Genomic DNA, 14,340 nt, shown 5'->3' with positions numbered 1-14,340 from the left:
TATATAAATAATTCTTGAATACATAATATACTTATATTAAAAAATTGAGATTTTTATCATTTATTTTATAATACATTTTCATATATTTTTATTAGAGCACAGATTAAAAAAATATGTCTATTTATTAAAATAATGATCCAGATATTAAACCGTCACCAATTTGTCGTATTATTTTAAATGTAATTTAGAATACTCTGTAATTTTTTATAATTTTGTTATCGTTTTAAAAATATGTATAAAACTTCCTTAGCATTTAATATTATTCTAAAGAAAATTTCACATGCGATAATTTACAATGTATGATAAAAATAAAAATGTAAAAAATAAATATCTCTTAAAAAATTTATTTTAGTAAAAACATTATCTTAAGGAATATTTTGTTTTATCTCAAGGAATATTATTTATAATTTACTAATAATGCATCTGCATACAATAATTATATAAAGCTTACAATAAATATTTTATAAAATTTATTAACTGATATGTATATAGCAATATAAACAGAGAATATATTTTAATTATTGCATAAAGAATAAAACAGAGAGGATATAGCAAGATTAAAAAATAGTTTTTAATAATACTATTAAGAAAGTTTGATTCGCAGAGATATATGATATAAAATGGTTTTAACAGTTGTAATTGTGAAATTAAAATGTTCCATTAAACATACGGCATTATAAGTTACACTTATCGTAATGTTAGGAATCGCGCAATTTAATATTTGAAATCTCTGGACTTTGGTATGCTCGTCCGTCGGGCTGTCAGAGACTGCAATCTCTCCCCTTTGGTTGTCGAAGTATGGTCGCCGGACGTCGGAGTTAAAAGGGGCCTCTACGAGACCGACGGTCAGCTCGGAATGGAATGTCTGCACGGATTCTAGACTGAACTTGTTCCCATGTTTCCTCTATCGAACTGAACAGACCACCACGGATTGCTACTAGCGTGACTCACAAATATTAACATCAACGTGCCACAGCAGGATATTTTTATTTTCAATCTACTTATTCAGTTGTTTGTAGTGTTTCAATCATCTGATTATTTTCTAAAATACTTTGAACATTTCGTGATTATTATTTCATTTCTGTTATGTGCGCGTTAAATATTTTATAGACATTTCTGTAGAAATTGCATGATGATGAATTTCATATTTTAAATAAATCTTTGAAAAATTTAACGGAAAAACTTGACGAATAAGATTATCGAATTATTGAACCTTCAAGCTAGTTTGCAAAGAATAAATAATCAAAGAATATTGTTTCTATATTTCTTTAGATGATGCTTAGCGGGACCAATGCATGTGTACACTTGGCACTTTTTATCCTCGTGAATTTGCATACGCGTATTCTACCTTCACAACTCAACCGACATATCTCATGGATTGATCAGATTACAAAAGTCACTTCAACCGACTTTGATGCTATTCAAAACGGCCATGACGAATGGTCATATGCTATAAAAATGTTATTTGCGTATAATATCTTTCTAGACATCAACGTAAAGAATATTTTATAATTGAAGTAGTAATCTATAAAGTGTACGAATTGTTTTCCTTTTATTGTTAAAATAGCATATGACTCGAATCTATAAACGAATCATTTTTCATGTTATTTGCATCTTATACTACATTTTAACTTAAGAAAAAAGATTTGTGTATGTGTGTGTATGTGTATGTGAACATTCTGAATTAATTCTTCATAAAAGTTATTGCTAGAATTTTACGAATTATATACATATATCTAATGAAAATCATAAAAGCTTTAGTGCATGTAACAATAATACAATTAATAATGTTCAATAAAATTGTTTATTTATATATCGTTAAATTAATAATAAAAATCTTAGAAATGAGAATATTAAGAAAAAAAAAACATAAAAGAATAAAAGAAAGAAAAAAAGAATTGATTTCAGATATGAAAAAATAAATTTTGTACGAAAAAACTGAGCAATGAAATTTCTTATATGCAGAATATGTACTATTTTTTCAAAGCTTTGTACAAATATTATTAACATAATACTGTTTATAGTAATGAATTATATAATGTATATAATATAAAATTTAGAGGATTCCGTATTGAAAATTGTTCTTGATAAAAATGAGTTAGTTTCCACACATAATATAGCTTATAATACAGAACAAATCTTTGCTATTTATTATATTATAGCTTTGATATACTTGATAGCTAAAAAATTCATTATTGAGCCTTACGTCCATGACATTTTTTATTCATCATATTATAAACTACATTATGTATGAAAGCTATGACGTAAGTCACCCGTAATCGACGATTTTTGTTTGTGTATTATGTTTGTTAAGTAAAATGTATTTTATAATGATTAAATAACAAAACTTATTGTTATATTATAATACTTATTGTTGTAAAGAAGAAAGCCTAATATATCAATAACATATATCATAACTTCATATGTATCCAAGCATGATATATATCAAAATTTATTGTATAATTACGTTTCTTTTTATAGCTAAAACATCAAACAGCTTGAACGGACACTCTAACGTAGGTTACCGATTACTCTCGCGGAATTAAACTGATATGTATAATAGTAATAAGTTAATCAAAAACATTAAAATTGAATAATTAAAATGCAAAGTAAACTTTATTAGAAATTAAATTAAAAATAATGTTGTATTATATTTATTGTATTATATTTATTTGTAATTTTGGAGTTCATGAAAAGTTATTTGTCACTTGTAATGCAAAGATTTAGATTATTAATATATTAAAATCTGTTTTAACATCTTAAATTATTTAAAGAAATGAACAAATGAAATTTATTAATGAATAAATTCGTGGAGCATTTTATACAATGTATATAAAATATAAAGAGCATCGTAATACATGAATTCTATTTCAAGAATAAATCTTTTACGAATTAGGTATTTATTTTATAGCAAAAATATTAAGATGTTGATAGTTTTTGTATAAGCTTTTGTAGTTGTATAAGCGATTAGAAATAAAGAACTTTGCATAAAAAAAAACTTTAAGTATAAATAAACTGTACTCCTTATTTAATTTTATACAACTCTCTAAATTTCGTGGAGTGAAATCTCTTGAAGAGACTGAAAATTTAACCTGTCTTGAAAAAAAGTGAAAATACGGCCACTCTTGTTCAAGAGTGGCAGATTTCACTCCCTCGGAGTGAATCTCATTTCAAAAGAGTAAATCTTAAAAAGAGTGAAAATCCGCCATTTTTGAACAAGTGTAACCGTATTTTCACTCTTTTTTTAAAACAGACTAAATTTTCAATTTCTTCGAATGAGATTTCACTCTACGATTTAGAAAGAATTTTTATTTTAGGAAAGTTCTAAATCGCTGTGATATTTAATATCTATTGTAACATCAAATATTAGATATTAAATATTTGGAAGGAAACGTTTGGGTTGGTATATTGTAGTTGATTCTTATATTTAAGACCTCACTATGTTTTAAGAATTCAAAATTTTGGCCAAAAAGTCAATTTTTTGGATTTTTTAATAGGTTCTTTTATATGTAGAATTTGAAAGATAACATGTCAGTAATCAAAGAACTCATATCAGTTTTTTTATAATTGAGTTCTTACAACTACACTATAAGACACAAAATTCGTTACTCTAGGAGATTCGCTTGTTTATTTTTTCTTGCCATATCATTTAGTGAAAATTTGACAAAATATGTTAAGGAATTAATATTTATTTATAAAGCTTTTACACATTCTTGTTGCAGGTATTTATTATACTATTATATAAAAAATTAGTAATCAAAAATTTATACAAGCAGAGAAATTAAATAAAACACAACGTTGATACAAAATGTCGCATAATAATAAAATAATAATTAATACAACCTGCAAAAAAATTGCTTGATTTCTTTCACATAAACTCACATGACATTTTGTAAAATGTTTCTGATCAGTTTTATTCAAAATCTAGTTGCCTAAACTGTCGGTTAAATAGTTATTATTTATTCTTTTCAGGCATTATTTTAAATATGAAAAATTATTCGAAATCTGGCTAGAGGAACACAATAAGGATTACATTGTAAATCAGTATATTATGTATAAATAGTACATATGTATAAATATATTAAATTGTTCATTGAAATTTATTATTACAAAAGTTGGTTAATTCATTTTTATAACATTTTAATAACACATACGATGTAAAAGTGCCTTAATTTTCTAAATATTAAAAAAAAAGCATTAAAAATTTTTCATTGTTAGAATATATTATTTATAAATTTTGGTGAGAATATAAAAAAATTTTAGATCTTGGCCAAAATCTCGAGTTAAACCATTGTGAATCGTTCTGCGTACTTACAGCCTTTGTCATAGAGCTACATTAGTAGTACACGTATTTTAAAATTATTACTTAAAACAATCTTATAATAAGAACAAACTATAAATATATAAATATTGATCCTAATTAAGTTTTTTCAAGAAAGAAGAACTGAATAAAAGAAGGAATACTTTATTCAAAGCATCTATATAGTATAGTTATTTTTCGATTTTAATTTTTTCGGATTAACTACTATTACTACATAACTACTATTACTTATTAAAGTAAATTTCATATGTTAGAATATAACCTGCATGGTCACTTGTATAGAATATCTCTCATTATATATCAAGAAGAAAGTACTACCTCCGGAATTAAGCCGGATTTGCCGATATTTATAGTAAATATATAGTACTAATATATTTAAATCTTTGTTTCCTTACAGCAAACGGTTCATACCAACCTGGAATGGAGCCAAAACGACAGAGAACAGCCTACACGAGGCATCAGATACTTGAATTGGAAAAGGAATTTCACTACAATAGGTACCTGACAAGACGACGACGGATCGAGATCGCTCATACCTTGGTCCTGTCGGAGCGACAGATCAAAATCTGGTTTCAGAATCGCCGTATGAAATGGAAGAAGGACCATAAGTTACCGAATACGAAGAATGTACGCAGAAAAAATGCGAATGGCCAGGCGTCATCAGCAGCAGCTAAACCGGCGAAGACTTCAGCGGCGCGGGCAAAGTCCGGCACTGGCAACAACAATAGTCAAAGGAAAAACAACAATTCACCTTCTAGTGGTATGGAGAACAGTTTGGACTCAAACATCGGTCATGATATGAGCGAAGTTCATGGGGTCAGCTCCAATATTCCTCATCCCGTTGGTGTGGTTCATCCGAGCTTTCAAGGTCATCCTCATTCTCTGGCTCATCTCCAAGCACAGCTGAGTCATCATCACGTGGGTGGAATGATGGACGGTCCGACGGGAGGACCGTTGGGACACATAAGTTCCGGAAGTATCAGTCCTCTCGCTCCGGCTACCAGCCCTCCCGGATTGTCGCAAGTATCAGCTCCTGTGCCGCCATCGACGATAAAATCCGACTATGGACTCACAGCTCTGTAACATCAATTTAGTGAGGTATATTCAACGATATAATTTTTTCAATACTATTTAACGACTGCTCTCCATGAATAATTCCACTATTTGACTGGATATTTATTGCAAATTAGATAAACGTAGTTTGAGTTTTTCTCATTGCAGTATGAATAAGAAGAGTAGTCTCAAAACGTGAGCTAAGAGTTCATAGTCTTCAAAAAAAAGCAGTATTATTTTTTTTTTTTACGTACGTGAATATGTCAAGTGTTCTGCAACTGCAATCCATTAACTACAATATAAAACGCTAGATCTAAAATTATTTAGTTATTTCTTAACTCTATTGTACGTAAAAATGTTCTCTGATTTGTAAAGTTGTGAAAATCAAGTCTGAAAAATTAATCATAGATAAACATAAAGAATAGAAAGGAATATATAATTCTATAGTCAACAAAAGTAATGTCTCGAAAAATAAAGAATCATCAGGCTATCAGGTAATTAATAATAAATCACTTATTATTAACAGTTCATGAATATAATAATGAATCTGTTTATATCAAAACAATACAAAATTTTATTTTTGCTATAAAATATTTTCTACTATATACATGACTAAATTTATATGCTTTTGATTTTACAAGTATTAATTATTGAATTGAATTAATTTAATTAAACAATTTAATAATAATGCTATGACACACTATCCTCTGTTATCAAAATAACATTTGTTTAATCAAATTATTTATCAAATTTTTTATATTATTGCAAATTCCAATCAATGATGAAATTTGAACAAAAATTCATAATATTACGCGTTTCAGATTTCAAATTGAATAATAACGTATTTACAGTAGATGATATATATACCTTATTGCATAAAGTTTAGTATATTAATATATTTGAAATATTGCATTTAAATATTTATGCATCCTAATTAATAGAAATTCTAAAACTCTTTTTATTATTTAAAATTATATATAATCCTTTATTATTTATTCCTTAAATTTCTAATTTTCACAAATTTTTATACGACTGTCAAACTGTTAAACAAACTCTTGACGCATGAATATCTACCATGTCCAAATATGTCCAATTTTATGTAATAATATACATATATGACTTCTACTGTTTAATATAATAAAAAAATTGTGCATATGTATTATGCGTAATATATGTAATATAAACATCTGACAGATTAGAACTTTACATCTGGCAAATAAAAGTGCATATGTGTGCAAATAAAATCAAATGAAAGCAGAAGCTCTTAAATTATAATGTAGTTTTTTTATTGCAATTGACAAATTGTAGTAAAAAAGTTATAAGTTACGCCGTTCTAATACTTTCTTTATGTTTTCAAATAACTGAATATTCTTTATATTCCTCTTATCAAAACTTATAATTCAAAATATGATTAGTCTCTCAAAATATGATTAGTCATCATTTGCATAATATCAATATCTATAATAAAAAGAAATTTATACCTTGTGAAAAATGAATTGTATATACTCAATTTTATGTATATATTAGTGTAAAGAGAGTTTTATTATATGTACAACAATTGAAATAGTGTTCATATTTCGTATATTGACGTATATTATTGCATTATATGTTGATACTAACATTTTACATTATAGATGAAAATTGAATTTTCAAAAATTTAATCATTATGATTGCAGAATATTTATTAGTAATATAACAGAAAGCAACAAATTTTTATAGTAATACACAGTGTAATTATTATGTATGTCAGGTCATATTCATTCTGAAAAATTGTCATGTATCTGGAATACTTTAAATGCCGGAAACAAAATATTTTAAAAAACCTCTTTAAACACTTAAAAAAAAATGCAAGTTACTTAGAACTATCATACTTGAACACATCTTTCTGTAATGGAATATTGTAAATAATTCAAAATGAATAGTATATATATATATATATATATTTTTACCGAAAACAAACGAGGAATGACCAATAATAATTAGGACGCAATTGCACCTATCGGTGAATAAATCGGGAGTTGTACTATTAAGCGAGTAGTAATCAAACAATTAATGCACAGAACCGCTGTGACGATATACCAAAACAATATTATTAGATATAAGAAACAGAGTTATAAACGTTAAGATACATTAATTCTAAAAATCGAATTAGTGTAACTAGTGAAAGAATATAAGAAATAAGTGTATGAGTTTCGAGATTGTTCTATAAGTGTGACATTATACCCTCTTTGCTATTACTATTAATTGTATATAGCATGTACGATAAGGACATCATTGGGCACACTTCAATGCTTAGGTTTATATTGATCATAAGGATCGATAAATTATATAATTGTCAAGTAAATAAATGAATAAATAAATGTTTCGTAATTTACAATAACGTTATGTTTCCAAATCATATTCCCACCCTTATTTAACCTTGTCTCTCAACTCTTTTTATGCAATGGTTTTTTTATATTCGTATGACAGTTTCCTGCTTTAATATTTTTCATAATTTTTTTACACTATTTATTATTCTGTCAGGAAACACCGTTAATCAGTTGAAGTTAGTGTTACTTGTTATCTTAAGTTTTGACATTATCTCTTCCTCAAGTGTATTCGCATTCAGTTGTATATATGTATAATATATCGTTTCCATTCTAACTTCGATAAGGCTAAGAACTAAAATTGAAAGTAATATTATACATAAAATCGGTTTAAAAAAATAAATAATTAGACAATATAGTAATTTAGACAATATAGTAATTTGACAATATAATACATATTTTTCATCATAAGGCTGTACAAAATGACGTTGTATTTAAAATAGTCTAGGGATATTAATAATCATATGTTCTAAATAATTTACGTGTTAATAAATAAACAAAGGCTTTATTTTAAATTAATAATTCAATTAATATTTTGTTTTTTCGCTAAATTAATTTTTATATTATAGCATGTTTATGAACGGTAAAGCTATAAACGGTATTAACTTGTATTATTATATTTTCACTATATACATATAATTAATTATATTTTCACGTACTCTACAATTGTAACAGTGACGATTTAAAAAAAACTAGCAACGTTATTTGTGTTGACAATAGTCGAAAGTACTTAGATACACTTTGTGACTTTAATAGAAAAATAAGCAGTTCTGAATGCATACGCTATTATATAATTTACAAGTATCACAGAAGATATTATGGTGTATATCATAAGTATATATTTACTATTTTCTTGAACCCCCTCTTGTCCCCATGTAATCGTGTGGGCGCCCATGCGTGCGACGTTGCCGTAATAGCGCATGCGCATGCACGAGCATGTGCGTGATTGCCGCAGCCCGGGGCAAGGAATACCTCGCAGCAGCTCGAAAAGAAGGGTGGCACCCGGAAAGCGAATGGGGGGCCGCCTGTGCAGTCCTGCCTCCGCCCATGCCACGAACATCCCGGCCAACTGCCTAGATATGTTGCTACCAACCGGGTTCCAAAGTCAGACATATTATGGCGTGAATCAAGGTCGCTACTCATGTATAACACACACACGCACACACACGCACGCACATTACAAAAATTTTGGTATTTGTATACATATATTTTATCACTTCTTACATTCAACTCCCTTTATTTATTTAATATCAATTTCATTTTCCATAAAATTCTAACGATAAGAAGCATGTAATTTTGTTTATTGGTCATATCTAGATAATTTTATTGTGTTAATTTTATTGTGTTTTGTTAATGAAAATATCTTCCATTTTTTTTCGATTTATAGATACAGAGTATCTCAAAATTCGCGCATTCAGAGTACAGGATATAATACTTTATGTTAAAACAAACAACTTTTCCCTTTTGCAAAATTGCGTTTGAGAAGTATTGTAGTTTTTGCAGGAGAACAGGTTGAAGTTATATGAGTAAATGCAAAAATTATTTATTGAATGTAATTTTACTACAGGAAAAAGTTATTCGTTTTATCACAAAAAACAACTTTTTCCTTTAGCAAAATTGCGTTCGATAAGTAATTTTTGCAGGAGAACAGGTTGAAATTAACAAATAAGCACAAAAATTATCGGATGCAATTTTGCCAAAGAAAAAAGTTGTTTGTTTTAGCATAAAGTATCATATTCTGTATTTCGAATGCGCGAATTTTGGGGCCCTGTATATGAGGTAAAAGAAAGTAATAATAAAAAAATATATCAAAATAGTTATAATTTCATAAATTGGTCTTTTATAAGTATACATATATTATTAGATTATGGATAGATTATCTATACACGTAACACTTTTATTTTTCGTTTTAAAAATGATTAATTATAATACTAATAATGACTAATGATTTAAAGAAATGATTTTTTTTATTGATGTCTTTACTTTAATCTAATTAAAATTGCAAAGTTTGCTTTAATAATTATCGGCAGTCTTTGAATTTGTGAAACCTTCAATTAGCGATGACTACACTGTTAAATCTATAGTCATATCAAACCTAATTTAAATCGCCACTGTTACTCTTACGTAAAATATTATTATTTTATATTAAAACAATTAAATTTGACTCTATATAGTGTTAATTTGATACTATGTATCAAACTGATTCCATAATACTATAATATTATAATATAATTTAGATTTAACAATGTATAAGCAAGTAAGTATATGTATTACATGCAGAAAGTTATGTCAATAAAAAAGAATAGAGGTATTATTTTTTAATAATTTTATTTATTAACAATTTTGAATTAATTAGTTCATTACAATTTATATACACAGTTCTAAATTAATTAATTTCTTAGAATTAATTTATATGTAGTTTTACAATTAAGTTTATAAAATCTATCAAAATTAGTGTTATAATTTATAACACTTATTTACTTTTTATTAAAATTTTATAATTTTATAATTGATTTAAATATTAGGAAATATGTAAATATTAGGAAATATGACATTTATTTTTTTTTTGGACATTAATCTGAAAAGTCTAATATAAAATTTTGTTAACAAGATATTATTTAATGTTTAATAAACAGAAGAGATAAAATTCAAAATAATTAATGTGTGTGATATTGTCCGTATATTTATTGTAATGAATTGATGTTTATAATTGTTGCCTTTGAGCTGCACAGAGAAAAAAGTATTTGGTATTCATAATTCTAATTGCATGATTAAAAAATTATGGAGAGAGTCCATTTTATGGTTAATACTGCTTTAATCTTATTTAGTAATAATAATCTTATATATATAGTTCTCTCAAATATGGAAAAATTATACTATAAATTATGATAATTTGAATTATTAATATAGTAAAATGTTAAGATATGAATAGTAAATAAAAATAACTGTTTTTATGTAATAAATACGATTATCATTATATTGAATACAACTATTTACTATTTAGTAAATAGTAACAATAACTAAGAGACATAATAAGGAGAAACTAATTTCGTAAGGAAGAACACTTAATGCATGTCATAATTGTAATGATTGTATTTTAATGTTGAAGCAGCTATAATATGTATGATTAAAATAATTATAAATTTGTAGTAGACTCAAAAAGATGATTATAAATTATAGTTAAATTATTATAGCACTTGCAACCATTTTTTTTCTCAGTGTGTGTGTACATAGTAGCTACGTTTGTATAATCTTGTAAAAAATATTTTTTTAATATAATATGAATATATATAATATGAAAAATAATATATAATAATATATATAATACGAAAAATATAATTTGAAACATGTGCAGTATGATTTAATTCTAATACGTATATTCTATCCAACACAAGATGATACGATTAATAGCAAGTTTCCAAGCGAGTAGAAGGAAGGAAGTACACAAGAGCCACTAATTGCAAGATCTATGTACTGTTGTCTGCTTGCTATCCGTGAATAGATAAACCATAGATTTTGATGTTAAACACCTTCGCTAACTTCTATAAGATACAGATTAGTTGGAAATTATTGTAGACATTTTGGTCAGTCTATTGTTTCAAAGTGGAGCGAGATATAATACAAAATTGATTACAGGTATGTTTATATTAGGATAACAGTCACTTGAGAGACAAAGACAGAAAAAGAAAAGGGAAGAAAAAAAGAAAAAGTTAAAATAAAACTAAAAATAAAATGTAAAAATAAAATATAAAATATACTCAAATATAAAGACAATTTTTAAAAAGGCAAATATGATAAATTTAAATAAATTGATATTTTAAGTCTCTTGAAAAAAAATTTTTGAACAGTATTCTATATGCATTTATAAATTAATAAATTTTTGTTAAATATAAACTAGAGTATATAAATTAAAAATAAGTAATCTAGTATCTTAAATAAAAATATTTTCTAACGATCAGTTACAATCTTTAAGCTAATAAGGTTAAATTTCTTCAAATACCACTTTATCAAACTATTCAGTAGAAGAAGAATTAATAAGAGGAAAGCAATAATTGATGGTAAAATTTATATTTGTACAAATAATTGTTTGGCTAACGATTGTAGAGATATAATGATTGTTATCAAAACTTATTTACAAAACATTTATCTAAATAATTATGTTTTGTTTTTTCCCTTTTTCAAAAAATCTGTCCATTTTCCTTTATTAGGGACTATCATTTCTCTGTACACAAATACTTAACTATTCATTTCCGAACCTTCTTTTCGTTCTGTGTCGTTACACGCGTCACATTCCATTTCCGTTCTCTTAAGACAAATGACGCATACATGCTGGTCATTTCGTCTATATCCGCATAATAATCGCTTCGATCTACAACTTGTACAGTGCTGAAGTGGGTGGTCGTTGAATTGCTCGTTTAGCGAATGCAGAGACAGACAACGAGAATTTCAGCGCGAGTCGTGTCATATCTCTTATTATCGTCAACTTAACTGTAGCGCGACCACACATTCTGCATTCAACAATGCATTTCAACTAAAATCAAATATTTAATTCAATAAAATTACGTTCAAATCACTATTGTTCATGTCCGAAAATTTCAAAAATGATGCAAGATAGATCTGGTGTGAACGGTCCCCATCAAATGTAATTGGAGGGGATTAACGAGTCACGACTCCATTTATCAGCCACCGTAATTACAAAGCATCTCTGCCTCCCACCTTCCTCTCTCTCAACAATCTACCCTTGCCCTTTTGCGCGTTCGCCGCATCGCTTTCCGTTCGATGCTCTCTCCACTGACTGACTGACATCCCCCAAAGACAGTTTCACATCTCAAATACACATTCGCCTGTAACTAAAGATAACAAGCATCACCGTGTCATCGAAGGGAACCGACACGAAATTAGATTTAAATTCAACGCATAGACGTAGCGCGGAAATATCTTCGCGCGCTATTAATTGTCGCTTCCGTTGAATGTAGATTACAAACGAATAAAGATAAATTCAAAAGAGATGAATGGGGGAGTGTTACTTCGATTTTGAGAGACCAGATAATGAATCAGCTGCCGTAACACGCAGCACAGTAGCGGTCTGACGACACGCGCCAGTGATCGAACGAAAGGCTCCAAAAGCTGACATGGGCGGCCACGTCCATCTTTAGAATTAATTAAAACCATCGGTCCGAAAGGGACATGTATTTTTATCTACGGCTAGTCTCGGTGACGTGATCTACCTCCGAGTAGCAGGATATAAAGGGAAAAAATGTGCTGTTACTGTCATCACGTTCTGCTGCAGATAATCTTCCATGCCAGCCCCAGTTCACAATGTCATATATCTCATACTTAATTTCATTACACGATGCCTCATGAATATTACTAAGATATTTACAATTAGGAGCGATGTAAACAGCATTAACGCAAAACATACATAATCATTATTGGAACATAAGGTTTCTTTTAACTTTGCATTAAAACACGAATTTTAATTTAAGCGATGTTTAAATTTAAGATATAAGTAGGTATATATCGATCAAACGATTACATAAAAAGAATGGTTTTGGTGAAATATCTAAAAAAGCTAGACAACTCTGCAAATAATTTTATTGAATTATCAAAATAATTATATAGAATATTTAGCTGATTATTAGAATGTAAAAATTTTTTGCAGCTTTATTCATCATACTTAAGTTTCCTACATAATTATTTTAGTGTCCAATCAAATTATATTTAGATCTGTATCTATCTAAATTCTTAGATACTTTAGAAAAATCATTCTTTCTGTGTGTATATTTTTTATTTCAATGACTACTTTATTATTTTCTAGAAGAAATGACATATTTTTACTTCTCTCTTGATAACGCTACCTGAAGGTTACGTACTAACAACAAGCACCACGAAGTGCTACTATTACGAGAAGCCGTCGACGGTACCTGTCGCTAGTCGCTACCTCTGTATAGAAAAGGAAAAAGTGAAAAAGAGAGAAAGAGAGACGAACAGAGAGGGGGAAGAGAAATAGAGAATGAGAACGACAGACTGGGCGGCGCAAAGGCTTCGACTCGCAAGCCGCACGTTCATTAATCTTGATCGGATCAGTCGAGATAGCGGCGAGCTGTTTCGGAAACCCTCTCCTACCACCCCTTCTCATCAAGTCCCCTAGTACCATCGCCTCCACCTTCTCCTTCACCTCTTCCTCCCCCGTCCTCTATGTCCCTCAGCTCCTTTTTCTTCTGCTTCTCAAACTCTTTCCTGCAGGACCCTACCTTTAGATCGGTTCACCCGAAAGTTAAGAGCGAAGAAACCCTTGGAACGGATCGACAGTGCGCCACGTCGAGAACGCCTGACGGTTTTAATTCCAGTCCACACACTGACCAATTTCTTTCATCCGAATCTCCAAACATAAATTCTCAGAACTATAGGATTAGATTCTTAGTCTACAAACGCAGGATGAAATTAATTAATTGTATAGATCAAGTCTACCATTATATATTTTAAAGTTTACTTCATTATTTACTGGTGCAGTTAAATTTAATTTTTTTAAAATTAGTTTCTGATGACTTTTAATTATTTTGATTGATTTAAATAAAATAGTAACACAAAAAATCTTAC

At 28.2% G+C, this 14,340-nt stretch overlaps 1 protein-coding gene across 1 annotated transcript in view; it reads left to right on the top strand.

Annotated features, from left to right (window-relative positions):
* Positions 1 to 4,718: 4,718 nt before the first annotated feature.
* LOC108690592 (homeotic protein deformed-like) overlaps positions 4,719 to 14,340 on the top strand; it is a gene marked incomplete at its 5' end in the record, with an annotated part of 18,922 nt that continues 9,300 nt past the window's right edge. The window contains 3 exons of the mRNA XM_018197962.1: positions 4,719 to 5,400; positions 8,696 to 8,861; positions 13,837 to 14,077. Of these exons, the coding sequence (XP_018053451.1) occupies positions 4,719 to 5,400; positions 8,696 to 8,861; positions 13,837 to 14,077 (1,089 nt within the window). The remainder of the gene's footprint in view (positions 5,401 to 8,695; positions 8,862 to 13,836; positions 14,078 to 14,340) is intronic.

The sequence above is a fragment of the Atta colombica genome, unplaced genomic scaffold (assembly GCF_001594045.1).
Source record: "Atta colombica isolate Treedump-2 unplaced genomic scaffold, Acol1.0 scaffold331, whole genome shotgun sequence".
Taxonomy (NCBI): Eukaryota; Metazoa; Arthropoda; class Insecta; order Hymenoptera; family Formicidae; genus Atta; species Atta colombica.
Note: the sequence above shows the minus strand (reverse complement) of the source record. Positions and strands in the feature narration are given on the sequence as shown.